At 45.5% G+C, this 15,490-nt stretch overlaps 1 protein-coding gene across 3 annotated transcripts in view; it reads right to left on the bottom strand.

Annotated features, from left to right (window-relative positions):
- Window positions 1–948: 948 nt before the first annotated feature.
- Window positions 949–15,490, bottom strand: part of RECQL5 (RecQ like helicase 5) — a 41,747-nt gene continuing 27,205 nt past the window's right edge. For 2 of the 3 annotated variants that reach the window (XM_067308548.1, XM_013944092.2), the window contains 12 exons: window positions 11,885–12,112; window positions 10,269–10,368; window positions 9,714–9,750; window positions 8,883–8,941; window positions 8,659–8,735; window positions 8,080–8,173; window positions 7,433–7,573; window positions 5,212–5,882; window positions 4,918–4,996; window positions 3,747–3,998; window positions 3,149–3,221; window positions 1,051–3,025 (listed from right to left, as the gene is read on the bottom strand). In XM_067308548.1, the coding sequence (XP_067164649.1) occupies window positions 2,925–3,025; window positions 3,149–3,221; window positions 3,747–3,998; window positions 4,918–4,996; window positions 5,212–5,882; window positions 7,433–7,573; window positions 8,080–8,173; window positions 8,659–8,735; window positions 8,883–8,941; window positions 9,714–9,750; window positions 10,269–10,368; window positions 11,885–12,112 (1,912 nt within the window). In that variant the 3' untranslated portion in view covers window positions 1,051–2,924. The other variant, XM_067308549.1, reaches the window with a different exon arrangement.

Below are 15,490 nucleotides of genomic sequence, written 5' to 3'. Positions count from 1 at the left end.
GTGCCTTGCAATTCAGTCCCTGTGAGTTGAACTCTTCCTTGAAGTGATGCATGCACTGGCTGAAAGAACCACACAACACATTTTTCACACCATTGCTTTTTCATAGCCTGCTCCATCATAGAGCAGCTGAACAGATGGAAGCACAGAGGCAACTGCCTTCAGGCTATGCAGTGTGGGACTGTTTTTTCTCTTTCTTTTTTTGAATTAATGAACAGGCGCAAAGACTGATGCTTGCGGGAGATTTTTGTATCGGAAAGCAAAGCCAGGGCTATGATATGACTGCACTGGCTGCTGGTGTTTTTCTAAGACCAGTTTTTTTCTCTATCTTGATGTGCAAGAGATGCCCTGCAGCAGGGTTTGTGAAGCAGGAGCTTATAGAAAGCATCTTAATTACAAAGCAGATCAGTGTTAATATGCAATTACCACATGTGCTGGGTCACAGATTGAGCTGCAATGGTAAGAATGTTTATTGTTAATTAATTTCTTACTGACATAATTATGTGCATCTTTTTCCTTCTACTATAAAGAACTCAGTCATGTCCATGCAGCTGTCCTATTTAAATGATGGCTCTATGCCCATGGAGAAAAATATTCAAATGGAACTTGTATTACAGCAGAGGATAGAGGCCTGGGTTGTATAAAAATGCTTAATTTATTTTTATTACTACAGCTATCTTAATGAAATAAAACATACCTTCATTTTTAGGGGACTGCAATAAAATAATCACATAATAGCTGTTTTGCAGCTATGATATGACAGATCCTTGTTTACATATAACATGAGAAGGTTGACCTGCAGGTACCTGGAGAAGCTTGAGGAAAAGGATGTTACTGTTGGCTGGGAATGGACTAGATCTGAGGGTGCTCAATGCAAGCCATGACCCACAGCTGGCTCCTTGCTGGTGAGCTGATGCTGGCAGTAACAGCTGAGTCTTTTCTGTCAGGAACTTCCCTGCAAGTGCTACTTGCTGTGGCCTGGTAGGCCCCAGCTGAAGCATGCTCCATCCTCTCCCTTCAGCAGTGTCACTGCAAGGCTGGTGAAGCACCACAGCAACATGAAACAGAAGAAGAGATTTCTGATGCTTAACTCATCCTTCTTCCCTTTGTCTTTTTATGAGCTTTTGCTACCCTCCACTGAGGCAGAACTCCCCACACCACAGCTCTTCTGGTTAGAAATGCTAAACATGGTGCTTCAATGCTGTTTCACACAAACCATGTCATAACGGTCCCTTACAAGAGCCCCCTGATTTACAAGCCACACAAAGTATTTCTGAGAAGTTCACCCAGCCAGACAGCAGTTGAACTCTATAAGCACTAAACTCTAGACTAGAGACAGTAATCCCACTTAAGTTGCCAGTAATACAGGATCTTTAATGGAAGGTGAAGCAGAAACCATCAAGCAACAACTGAAAAACACTTTTTTTGTGTGCAAAATGCTTCTTGTAAAGCTCTTTGGTCCTACCAGTGAGCTCTTTTAGTCCTACCAGACCAAGCTGAAGATGAAAGTGACTTTGAGTTAAACATTTCCAAGCTCCTCTTACAGTTCTAGCTGGAAAAGTCCTGAAGCTATCAGGATTGGAGATGTCTACTGCCAAAGACTTCCCACCCATCATATCCCAGTCTTGCATTCATTAGCTGCCTGTTCAAACAAAAAGAATGAGCTTTCATGTTTGTATTCACAGTGATGGAGCATGGAGCATTGTCTTAATGTAACTTGAGACAAGTTTATATGATAGGTAAGAAAGCTTTCAAGAAGAGTCCACAGCAGCTATAATATCATTTTATTGTCAGTTCCGCACATACCCTTCAGTATATTAAAAAAAAAAAAAAAATCTGTTGAGTACAAGTGATTCAAAAGCTTGTTTCTTTCATGGCTTCTCAGGCTGTGGATTCCTCTAGCAGCACTAGTACCTGAGGCCACCATCCTCTTGTAGGCACAGAACAAAGGCAGAACCCAACAAAAACCCAACAGAAAGGACTTGTGCTTGGGGATCAGGTTATTTAAAGCACACTGATGCCCTAAAGGTTCAGGTCCTTATATAAATATAGCAGCAGAGGCACCACAGCATCAATTTGAGGGCCACAGCAGTTATGCTAACCAGTTGTGACAGCAGTGTTGCCCTCCATACTGGGTGCTGTGGGTGAGGCACAGGGAGCAGATATGGCTTTAGGGGTTACAAGCAAATACTGGAAAAGTGTCAGCAATCTTGGTGCCACCTTTGGAGAGTTAACACTGAAAGAGCATCACCACTTAAATTAAAGGGCAGGCAGAATTAGACACAGTTAAAAAAAAGTTAGGATTAAAACAAAAAGAATCCGAGTTTCTCTACCTTCAGAAAGTAGGCAGTGCCTCCATGGTAAAAACAAAACACTGCCCTCCAAGGGAAAATGTTCCATCCAGGAACTCAACCACCAACTCCATCATTGGCAGCCCTGAGCAAGCATGTGAACATGTTCATAGTGTAAGGCTTCTATTGGTAACACTTAAATAAGAACATAAGAGATGGGGGAGCAAGGGGAGGAGCCATCTAGGGAACAAGAGGATGCTATCCCAAAGCAGAGTCCCAACTGGAAAATCTGAGCCCTTCCCAGACTGCTGCAGGGAGCAGAGGTTGGAGGCACTGCAGAACACCTGAGGCAGCAGCCTCTAATCTACACAGCAGATTCAGACTTTACAGCTCCTGGCAAGATGCGCTGGAGGGCTTCCGTGCCCTGGTAATTGGAGAAACTCTCCAGAAGTTCACAGAAACTGGTTTCCTGGAAGTGTGTGTCACTAAGGTGACACTGCAGACAGAAGAGACCAAAAATGCAGCAGAAAGAAAAAGCTCCCTTCTGCATTTTCACAAAACTCTCCTTGGCCAAGCTCAGCAAGTCCCCTGGTCCCACCTGCTCGAGGAAGGAAAAGAGCCAACAAGATGCAAAGATTATGTCTCTGAGCTCTGCAGCTCCTGCCAGTCTGTCTCGCTCTCACACCTGACCCGTGTTTTGAAAAATTCCTTGATGAGTCTCTGTGCTTCTTCTTTCACTGCAAGAGAAGCAGCACCACCTTTGAGAAGATACTTAAGACATCTGCCCCCTCTAATAGATCAATCCACTTAGCATCAAAAGAACCCAGGACTGTTGGTGCTATCCCCAGCTACCAACTCACCAGTCTTGCGGGCAGGGTTCTGCTCTTCAGTCAGTAGGTGAGACAGGTGCCGAGCAAAGCCCTTAAACAGATCCTGCAGGGATGGAGAGGAGAAAGAGCAGGAAGTCAAGATTAGTTGTGTCACTGAACCATTCCCACACTTGTTCTGCCTTTAGCATGGGCTGGCTGTAGCACAAACTGTTCAAATATTTATACTATAGGAGTGCTGTAAGCCTGCAAATAGACCTGACCCTTCAGTGCTGAATTAGCATGTGCACACACATGCTGCCTTGCAGAATACATCAGATAGATAAACCAGACCAAAGCTGAACCTGATCTGCTGCCATTCCACAAGGCAGGAGTTCTAAAAACCTGCCAGAGTTTAGTGTGAAAACATGAACACTTCTGAACAAGTACAGGACCAACATGATGCCGCTTTATCACACGCAAACCCTTTCCTGGGAGAGGCAAGTTACTGGACCTAGAGTCACTACAGCAGCACGTACCAACATTTGACTTGGCAGAAATATCCCTATCACATCTTTCCCTTCTTGGACACCCGGATCACTAGGTAGATTCAGTATCCTTCTGCTAGAGAAGGCCTTGAACCATGCCCTACCTTGGAAGCAAATTTGCCACCCTTGTAGAACGGGGTCAAATATTTGACAACGATGTCTGCTGTCTCTTTGAGGGACATGCCTTTGGTCACTGGCTGGATGGTCTTGCTGGTTCCTTCTTTATCACACTGTGATATGTTTGGATCAAAAGTCACTTTCTTCTTTGCTGGACCAACGCTTTTGCTTTCTGGCTGGGACAGAATAGAAGACTTTGCTGCTGTCCGTAGCCTCTTTGTTGCAGGGCTTTCCATATCCTGGAGATAGGACAGAAGAAAACCAAAACCATCGATTCCTGCAGCAGCATTAGCCTTCCAAGCAGCAATTGCCTTCTGAAAACACGAATCTTTGCAGCAGGCTCTCCCTATAGTGAATACCATGCAGGAATCTGTATAACCCATTTTGCCTCCTTCCTGGGGACATGAAGCTGTGCAGCCATAATATCATCCTGGTTCCCACACAAATTAAAGGACTTTTTCAAAGCCCCTTTCCGACTACCATATTTAGAATTAGCCTATGCCTTTATTAGGACAGGTAATTGCTAGACCCTCTCTTATACAGGAAAGTGATAGGAAAATATCTCCCAGGCTGTCTGCTGAGAATACACTTCTCAGGAAGAATCAACCACCACAGGAGAGCTGCACTCCCATTCAACTCGGAAGAGGAAGGAAAAAACTGCGCTGTCCAGGAGAGACAGCTACCAGGCAGTCACAGACACCAAATGCAGAACCAAGGACTGAAAGGCAAGGAAGGCTGTGTCCATGGCCTGCTGCTGAGTGGTCCTGTGGGTTATTGGCCTACAGTTGCTCCCTTGACTTGAGAAAGCAACTTGCTAATTATAGTTAGTTACCAATCTAGACAGGATGGAGATACTCATTCCAGGCAAGTCATCAGCAAAGGGTACAACCACATGCATTTCAGAGAAGGGGAAACAAAGCAAAGCGGAGGGGAGGCTTTCCAGACCTGCAGTGTGGGTTGCTAGCATGGGCCCAGTGGGCAGAAGGGGCATACCAGGAAGGCAACTTGACCATGGTTCTCTTTGCTGTGATTGCAGCTGGGCTCTCCCCAAATAACACTATTAGGTGAAGTTCATACTGGGAACATCACTCCCAGAGAGAAACTTGGCACAAGCTGAGCAGAAGGAACAGAGGAAAACAGCATCCATTAAAGTCTTACCTCATCTGATCCTGGTCTTTTTCCATTCTGACCTTCCCCAACAGCAGTTAGCTCACCTTCTGTGACAGTTTCAGCAGCACTGGTATGGGAAGAGTGGAGAGAAGGACAATTTTAATTATTCCACAGTAAAGACGTTACTGCATTCACTGTCAGTGGCCTTGAGACTCTCCATGGTAAAGCAAGAGCCTCCCTCCCCAGCCTCCAACATGCGTTTTCAATTTCCAGGACAAGGCTGGTGGAGCTCTGCAGGTAGTTAGTAAAGCAATGTAGGGAGCACAGAGGTGAAGATTTTACCTGGATTTTTCATCAACTTCTGTCTGAAGTAGTTCAGATTCAGCAGCCTGCTGGGTCTTAAAGTCCTCCTCTCTCTCAGTCAGTCTTCCTTCCATCTCCTCCAACTCTTTATCTTCTGCCAGGGACTGTCCAGTCACATCCTCTCCAGAGACATCTTTGATTTCCTGAGGTATCAATTTCTCTTGACACATGCTTTGAGAAGAAACCTGAGGTAGTGTCCTTGCAGAACAGCAGTCTTCCTCTGCTGAGCTGCAACTTGTGGCTTTAGATCCAGCTTTAGTGAAGGAGAAGAACTTGGAAATATCCTGTGATTCTTTTTTGGCCGCTTCTGCCAGCATTTGCTGTTTCTTGCTAGGTTTGGCCTTCTTAGGAGGGCTATCCCAAAGGGAAACTTTTGTGTCTGGACTTGGTTGCTGTTCCTGCTTTTCAGATAGGAGTACTTCTCCCCCAGCACTCTCACACACTGCTTTGGTTGCTATTTCCTTCTCCTGGAGAACCGGGATTCTGGTGTCCAGTTCCAGATTGCAGTTGCTGTTGTCCTGCCCATTTGGACAATCTTCTTTTTTGACAGGCTTGGCATTGCTCTCCTCCTCAATCTTCAGCAGTTCTGAAGCTGTCTGGAACAAGCCAGATTTCTTTGGAAACCCAGCTCCCACACGCTTGGGTTTGAACTAGGGAGAAAGGAAGGGGAAGACAGATTTAGGATATGAGAGCATTAAGGAGGCTTCATGTGCAGAACCCTGAAAGGAGCAGTGTTTCCATTTCCTTGCCTGCACTGTCACAGCAGTGTACCAGGAGACAGAAGAATGGCCTATTTTTGAGCTGTGCAAACTAAGAAGTGGAAGCCAATTTGTATTCTGGAGCCAACGGACAGACCCCACCAAATTAGGGACTGGCCTTTAAAACAGGAGGACTATAGGACTAGGCAAACAAATAACCTTGGGGGGAAGGGAAAGAATAGGAGCAGGAGACTGGAAGAGACACACATGATGAGGGATGCTGAAAAGAGAAGCCATATCGACACTTTCTGCCCTGTGGAGCTTCAGCAGATGTTGCTACTAAGGTATATTAAGTGATCAGACTGAGCCAGGGTGTCACAGCCAACCAGCTCTGCTGAAGAGCCTTTTTTCCTGACTGCCACTTTGAGCAGGGCCAGCAGGAGGTTAAAAGAGAGTTTCTTAATTTTGTGGCGCCACAGATGAGGAAGCTGAGTTCTAGCAGGAGATTCAGCAGAGGCTAAAGGACTAGCACCTGTTGTATTGTGAACAGATGCATCTCAGGATCCTCATTTTGATGTGGAGGAGGCAGAGCATCCACACACACTGGCAGCACCTGAAAATTTGTAAGAGTGGTCAACTAATGGAAAAGGTACCTGATAAATAGTGGTGGACCAATGGAGCTCACTGCAGCACAGGAATTGGAAAGAAATACTTCCTTCATCCTGATCAGATGGAACCCTCTCTGGAGCACACCTATGAGCCTTGGGGATGGAGCTACCAGGTCAGGGAGCCTTGCTTTAAAAAGGCTGTCAGTAAAGGAGTCCAAGCACTGCGGCAGTGACTCCTGCAGTGCAGCAGCCTGATCCCTGCAGAAAGCCAGCCGGGTTTGTTTCTCATACACACACCCCTGCTGAAAAGCCACCAGATGAGCTTTGGTCACCATTAGTTTGGGAAGGGTAATATCTGCCAGTGGATGAGGAAAGATTAGTGATGAGCAATGTGATCTGAGGGAGAAGCCATTCCTGAGAAGTCAAGCAGTGACTAACCAGGACAAGCCCTGAGTGCACCCCAGGACAGCACACCATATACCACAGCACATACACCCATAACCTGGGGTGGGCTCTAAAACTGACTCATCATCATCATAACCATCAACTGAGCCATTAGAGAAATGGACTGGGTTGAAGTCATAGGAGACAGACAGCACCCTTGGTTAGAGCAAGATAAGAAAAACTTATATGATGTATGGCCTGCACGTACGTTATAATCACCAGCATGACTAGTTGTTCTCACCCCAACAGCTTCACGGACAGGAGACAAAGGGTGACAGGGAAAGCAATTCCAGTCTAAACATACAGCTATGGCCACACAAAGAACTTAAAACAAAAAACAAAACAAAACAAAACAACCTTTTTAAAGGGAATAGCCAAACCACATTATTCCTTCCTTGTCTGTCCCACCACATTATTCCTTCCTTGTCTATCCCATCTGTACTCACTCACCGAGTAAACCTGGGATGCAGGGAGGAAGTCCTCTTCTGCTGGATGTCCAGACTTTGTCTCCAAGCTGCTGTGGCTACCAGTTCCTGACCCAAAGACTGAGAACACTTCTCCTTCTTTTGAGGCCTTGTTGATCTCTGCTACCTGAAGAGAGAACAGAAATGGTCTCCAGTGGCTAGAAATCTTGATGTATGCCTGCCTCTCATATGGGCATCTCGACGTATGCCTTGGATGTATGTACCAAAAGCCTTAGTGGCAAGACGTGTCTTCCCTGGAGAGACACCTATCTCAAGGATAGGAGCATCCTGAAAGAGACTTCTGTCAGCCAGTTAGACCAAGTTTTCTCTACTGTCAGTGATAGTCTAGGAACTCTGCATTCCCTTTATCGCTACACCTAGATGATATCTGGATAAGCTTGCACTGATACGTAGGTTTCCAAAGCCTATGGGCTGAAGCCAACAAAGATGTGAAGCCAGTGTGATTGTGGCTCCTCCTGGAAACAAAACCATGAAGAAAGGTTTGGAAGACATCCAAGGCAAAGCAAAGCTGCTCCTTCACCTTTCCTGCACACAACTCTACCATATTTCCTCTTGAGCTGAGGCCACACCTTGTTTAGAGATCAGGAAGCAATAGCAGACCTAGGGCCCTACCTTCTTTAACACAGTTGCCTTGTATGAGTTAGCCATTTTACTGGTTCGGAAAGCTTCATACTCCAGCTCCACAGCACAGGCGTGAGGGTCTGACCTGTAACACAGGCTGGGGTGATTTCTGGCAAGACACACTTCTATATCTGTAAAGGGAACACTAATGCTTAAACATCTCCCAGAAAGTATAGAAAATTCACACCCTTTGGTACAAGAATGAGAGATAACTCCCAATTAAGGTCTAAGGTATGCAGGGGTGACTTGCTGGGAAATGGAGGGGGTGGTGAAGAGATTTAAGTCAAAGTTCTCTTCTTCAGTTGCTGGATTTGGGAAGTACGCTATCCCCATCTTGTGGGGCAGGGAGGAATTGTGACTCCTAGAATCAAGCTGAATTAGCAAAACTGGACCCAGGAATCCTCATGTCTGGTCCTAACATCACCACAAAAAGGATGCTGTTAAGCAAAGCTACATCCGTGGACCCAATAACTTAAGAAGGTATTTCCTGAGAATGGTGATCTCGCTTAGGACAGGGTAGGCCCCATGTTAAGATACAGTTTGCTACCCCTTTTCTCTCTTATCCCATACCCTTTTCCTGTTGCTGCTGGAACTTTCTGATTATTGGTCAAAGCTTCTTCCAGTATCTTCAAGCAATGTTCCCGTCCCTAGGAAACACAGGATAGTCAGACATGCTCTATGGAAGTCATGATGCCCCTTGGACTTCCATCCCTGAAGGAATAGAAATGGGGAAGGCAAAACCTTTGCTCTCCTTTGTGAATCAACAAGATTGAATGTTAAACAGCCTTTCTTACCTTCACTGTGAGCTTAGAGATTCTCCTGCTGAAGGCATCCTTCAAAGGGCAGTCTGCACCTACCACAGAAGAGACATTTGGGAAAGATGTCATAGCAGGGCCAGGGCTGATGGAGAACATCTCACTAGGAGGGTGCCAGACCAGTACTGCTTGGCATGCTCTTCCCTGCATAGTCACCCCAAGGGCCACTACAATCACCTCCTTACCTGGAGAAGCTACAAAGACCAGGCAGAAGTTGAAGTGAGATTTCTCTTTCTGGATGGGAATGTCTACTTTGCTAGCTTATGACTGGCAGCTCTCCAAAAACTCCCCATCCCAGGAAGCACTTTTTTGAGACATCCCAGTTCTTAGAAAACCCAATTCTTTCCCTCCCCCCTGCAATGGCAACCAAAAATAAAGAGGCTGAATAGAGTAACATGAACTATCAGGTATTCGTTTACAATAGTTTAAGTACTGTGTTGTTAGACAGGGCTCCAAGTAGTACAAATAAAAATGGCAAAGTTCCTCAGCAGTTTCCATATAGCCCAAGTGATTACTGCTGCATAACCACTGCAGAAAAGAGGAAGCCTAAAAACCCAGAATAGACAGGGTTTTTCTTCTCTCTTGCTCATTAGAAAAGTTGTTCATAAAGATGCATTCCATATCTTCACCCCGACCAGGACTAAGCTCAGACTGATCTCCTTCAGCCAGGCTTCCACAGCCAAAAATCTAACCTCTGTGCTTAGGGATTGGTACCCCCAGTGTTGATGCAACATAAATTACATGCAGCTGCAAAATACAAGAATCCCTTCTCCCAAAGAAAACCCACTATAAATCAAAGAAGATATTTACTTGGAGGAACAAAATCTTCCTTTTCTGGTTCTTTGCCCTGGAAGAAAAAACAGATCAGTCAAACATTTCCAATGCTGCAACACACATACAGGTCTAGGAGCACACAAGACACTCTTTATCTCCCTGCTTCAGGGAAGATTACTGATGAAATTATGAAGGTGCTGAAAAGGCAGCAAAACAGAGCAAGGGAGGCAAAGGATGGGAATCAAAGCCAGAGATTCACCTTCACTATAGGAATGTACAGGAGAAGCTGAATGGGAGAATCTGTTTTTGCTAATATCAAAGATGCTAAAGACAACTGGATCCTCTTGATTAGCACTGCAGAGAGATCAGTATGTAATTAAGTTGAGTTCCTTCACATTTCAGGACTGATCCAGAATACAGACAGCATGGCAAAAGCAGAGGTAATCAGTAAAAATCAGAACAAGCAACAACAAGGTGCAATAATTGACTTTCAGTAGTGCCAGGAAGCTTTTAAGTCTGGAACATAAGCTCACAGCATAGATGCTAAAAGCAAACAATCTGTGCATCTCTTATACGGGGACATCAACTCACTTTGCGCAGACTCATCTGCTTTTTGTAGAAGTTGTTCCACTCCCGTTTCCGATTTTCTTCATTGACTTCATCCCCATTCCCACTGCTTTCCTCATCGTACCTGAATAAGGCAGGAGAGCAAGAGGAAAAAACCATTCCTGCAGGCAGATGCAGCATTAGCTGGTTGGGGCACAGGCTTTGGAAAGCCTGGGTCATCCCAGTATTTACAAAGAAGAGGTATTTCAGATCCTTTCTGAACAAGTCATAGCTCTTAGTTTTGCTACCATCCCTCAGCCTGGGTAGTACTCCCCTCCAATTCATGGGATTAACAGCAGGTAACCAGTGCTCTGAGAATGGAGAGCTCCATTTCAGAAGCTCTGCCAGCTTCTCCCATGGGGTTGAGCGGTCACTGCCGCCAGCTGCCCAACCTCTCTCTCTCTCTGTCAGCTGTTACTGCCCTTGCAGCAGAGATGGCAGAACGGGCACAGCATCCATTCTTCAGCTGCAGTTGTTCACAGACTCATATATTAAATGAAATCACCATCACTAATACTCTGAAATGTTGTGCCTTATTCTTCCCAGATGTAGCTCAAGAGTTAATGGCCTTCTACAGCTGTCACAGTCAAAACTTCCAGGTATCACAAATCAGAACGCTAAGACTGGTGACTAGTACAGCTTCTGAGGAAAAGCTATGAGTGAGTCACGTAGAGGCTCAATAAACCAAGTGGCAAACTGTGTTGTACAGCAACAACACTGGCTGCGTCTTCTCAAGTCCTAGAATCAAACACAGACTCAGGTCACAAGTACAGAAGTTTCCTCCAACTCAGCTGGAATAGCCTGAAGAACAAAGCTACGGTTACTCTCCAGCTGTTTAAAGTAAAGCAGAGGGCTAGGCCAGGCTGCTGTGCCTCATGGCAGAGCGTCACTGGCAGTGCAAGCAGGGAAGATTGCACCCTGCCTCACCTGCACAATGGCTGCAACCCAGCCAGGCCACCTATCTTTGCTTTTTAACATGAGGATTCTTGTGGAGAGCAAAGGAGAAGAGAAGTTGTCATCTCCACACTGCCAAGCATTTTACAGAATAAGTCATGTTTCCCCACTGCACCTCTTCCTTTTACCATCCATCTGCTAAGGAGTCACTAAAATTTAGCAATCTGCAGAAGAATCTGACACTGGCACCCCATTACATCCTCTGTGATGGCTAAGTCCTCTCAATGGAGCCTCAGCCTGCTGGCCCCATAGACAGCAGTACTAAGCCAGGAATGAGCTCTGGGCCATGTCATACTTTGCTCTCATCTCTGTCTCAATTTAAACATTTTGCGTTCTTGTGGCTGTGAGCAGGGGCTAAGCCCCCTTACTCCTTTCAAAACTTTCAAGTCAGTTTCTTGAACCAATTACATTCTGCAGGGCAATTCTTAGGTCGATCAAAACAGCTTTTGGCTCTCCGAGACATGCATTTGATCAAGGCTGCCAAAGTGCGTGGAAAATGAAATTCCAGCTCCTGCTGCCAGAAAGTTACAGGAAAACACCACACAGAAACACGTGCTGAAAACAGGAGTGGCAGGGCCTGCAGCTGGAAGATGCTCTCCTCTCTCTGATAGCTCAAGCGAGTTGAGTTTGAGCTACCAAATACAGACCTGCTAAAACCTCTGCAACCTCTTCTCCCTCCTTCATACAGCTCTGGATCATAACAATCCCAGGAGGAACCTGTGGGCCCAATGCAGGTTTTGCTCCAGCTGTTGCTGCAACGCTCCAGTGACTCCAGCTGCCTTTTCACTGCCCCTGGGTTCTTGCAGTAATCACAGCACTTGTTACAAGGCGGAGTGACATCGCCAAAGTACTTCGCTATGGCAGCATGGCGACAGCTAGGAGACAAAAGGGAAAGTGAACTGGTAATTATTTTCATTGAAGATCTCCAACCCCCAAGCACAAGTTGTCTTTTGATGAAGACTTGACTCTTTTTTGCCCAGAGAATGCCAATTCCAGCCAGAGATGTAAGGATCAAGCCCTGGAGCAGAACTGGGGTTCTGTTCCTGGCACCCTGCTTAAGGGCTCTGTGCCCTCCTTTCCTCACGTGTAAAACAAACAGTGGCATCAATCTACTCTGCAAAATGCTTTCAGATTTTGAGATCTACAAAAAGTGTAGTGGATTAAATATGCAGTTATTAATTCTGCATCGTTGGCCAAATATATTCCATGTGAACCCTGTCCGATCAGAACGGCTCTAAGATAAATATGTACAGAAGTCATTTTGTTCCCTACACCGCAGAGTTTAGAATATACCCATATATTTCACATTGGAGAGCTTCTAATTTTATAGTTTGTGGTCTGAAGGTGAACAAATCTACATTTGAAAAAGCAGGAATGTACATTAAGTCACAGAAATAAAGTCTGGACTAAGGTAACAGGGAGCATTATTCAGAAAAGGACATTTGGGTTCTTGACTTGCTTCAGATCAGTGGTTAAAGTTCTGGTAGAGTCCAACCACCATGAAAACTGTGATGAATACCAGTCCATTTGCTCATACAATATTGCACAACCAGTTCTATGAGCCTGAGCAAACTAGGCACATGAAGATGATTAGATTTTTCCAAGAATCTTCAAAGATTTCTGGCAGACATTAGTGCTTTGGGTTACGTAAAAAAAAAAATTAGTGACAGATACATGTTCATTAGCAATACAGGCAGGAAGCAAATTCTCTTCCAGAACACCCCCTTAATTAAACCAGTGAAGACACTGCGATTTTGCTGGAGAATGAAGAACCAGGCAGCCACTTTTTTCAGAAAGTTGGCAGAGTTGAGAGGAGCTTTTTTTTTTTTTTTTTAAACTTGGATTTCACAGCAGAGGTGGTCAATTGTCTCTTAATTAAAATCCTGATACCAGACACACAGAGACACTCACTTCCCCAGGCATTCAGAGACCAAATCCTGCAGCCAGGCAGCAACAAGAGTTATTTTAAAAGAGAATTATTTTACTTCAAGCAAGATCAAAGTGGAGATTCTCCTTCTCTGCCAAGGACTGCCCTTGTTGGCTTAGCAACTTGGTGTGCAAAATGGTTCACAGAGAAGAAAAGTAAGAGAGTGAACATTTCATTTATTCTTATTAGAAACTCTTTAAGGCATGTCTGAACCTGCCAGGAAGCTGAGTAACAAATGCAGTTTGCTTGCGAGTGTGTGTGTGTGTGTGTGTAACACGACCGCATGTCTATCAAAGCATCACAAACCAACCCTGTAAAGGTCTGCGGTGGCTGTTGGCTCATTCATTCCCATGGCCTGGAGGTTAATTTACCAAGCAGGAGAGCGAGCGAAGCAGCAAAGCAGCAGGTTCCAGCCTACTGTTGCCAAAGCGATGAAATGCGTGTGCTGAAGTGTGACGGACCTGGCACCGCTCAGGTAAGGAGCGCTGGAACAGGGGTGACGTTGTGCTGCCTGGGGTAGGGCACTGAACGCCTAGAAAGGGCTACTACAAAGCTGGCTTTATATCCCCCTGCAGAGCGGCACTGCCTCACTCTCCTCTCGCACTCAAAGAAAGAGCTCCTTTCACATGGCAGGGAAGGGCGGGGGGACGGGGACGACACATTCGATCCCCTTGTCCTGCCTTTCCCAAAGAACCACTGGCGCTGCCTGTCCTGCCAGTGCAACGTGATAATAGAAATGTCAGCAAGCTGCAAGTCAGCTTTTTGTTCCCCGGAAAGAAAACAGGCAGGCATTCTCATTAGTCCCTGTCTCTCTCGCACTCGCTGATCTGAATTAGAGTTAACTGAGGCATACAGTAATGGTCAGGCCCTCTCCCCCTCTCCGACAGTCCTACTCACCACACTTACGCTGGGGAGAGACACCCACATGCACCTCTCTCCCCTAAAGCCAAGAGAGATGTCCCCAAGGGAGTGTTTTGGCAGAAGCAGAGATCAGCTCTGAGTCACTAGAATTTAGAGTTTCAAGTTGGTGGCTTATCAGGCGTGTAAAGCCAAGCTCTCTTGGTCCAGCCTCCCATAACTGCCTGTATCTTCATGCAGGATTACCCAAATCAGGGCCACCGCCTCACCTGAGCTAACGGTATTCCTGAGTGCGGGCACAAGGGAAATTCAGCTGCAAAACTGAGATTGCAATCCCAGAACTGTGAAAAGGCCACAAATAGGTTCACCAATAGAAATGCTAGGGAACCACTGCGTTAATGCTTAACTGAAGGCAAGAGGTCCTAGCTAGTTATACCTAGCTAGTTATGCATTGACACGTTGTGGGAAAACTTCCTGAGTCACAGGAGCAGCTGACAGTGCACCGGAGATAGAGATCTGGTTTACATCAATTATCGGCAGTTTGCATTGTTATACATGTCCTAAACTTAGTCCTTTAAACATGCAACTTTATTAGTTGCCTCCCCCACACTTCAACAAGAGTATGTATAAGCTGACCATCTGTCTTTAAAATGTCCAAAAAAAAAAAATCATTATTTCATTTGAGAGATCCTACTCTAGTTTTACATCATGGGATAGGATGAAAAAGCAGAAAACAATCAGGTTTTGTTAATATGTTTTTTCCGTGGCAATAAATTTCAGGAAAGTGCTAAACTGACCCCGTGGATGTCTGCACCATGCCTCCTTTTGGTACTACTCGCTTTTGTACATCAGATAAAACTGTAGCCCTATTCCTGCAATTCGTACAAACAGATGAAGCATCAGGGAAGAAACAAAGTCACGTGCCTCCTAAAAGAAGCTTTGCCTCTATCAAAATACACCAGGAAAAAGTGTTCCCTCATACGAGCCACGGAAGGGTTCCCAGCCGCATGGGAAGAGGTCCCTGAAAACACAGCAAGTCTTGGAATAAAGCCAAGAATTCAGAGCATTAAAAAGACAAAAATCATACAAAGACAAATTATTTAGGTAGATGCCAGTTGCTGAACAAAAACCATTTAATAAGCTCTATCAAACAGAAAGGCAAACTATGAGGCTGATGAGGTATTATCATTTTGCACCTGTCTGAAGGACTGCATCCTTTCTAATATCACCTGAACTTCAGCAGTCCTCTGAGATAAGACAGCGAGCGTCAGCTGTCCCCAGCATACGAAAGGCAAAAAACAAGGCATCAAGAGAGTTAAGTGAGCTGGCCAAGGGCATGGAGCAAATTCACCCCTGCAGCATCATCCCTGCTCCCCTGTCCGCGGCAGACGGGGCTGCGCTGTCATTGCGATTTCTTGCTCTGCTCCTTCAAAGAACCCAAGAGAAAAGCTCCTTCCCCCCGGGAGTC

The sequence above is a fragment of the Apteryx mantelli genome, chromosome 19 (genome assembly GCF_036417845.1).
Source record: "Apteryx mantelli isolate bAptMan1 chromosome 19, bAptMan1.hap1, whole genome shotgun sequence".
Classification (NCBI taxonomy): Eukaryota; Metazoa; Chordata; class Aves; order Apterygiformes; family Apterygidae; genus Apteryx; species Apteryx mantelli.
The sequence above is the reverse complement of the archived record's forward strand: the minus strand, read 5'-3'. Positions and strand labels throughout refer to the sequence as shown.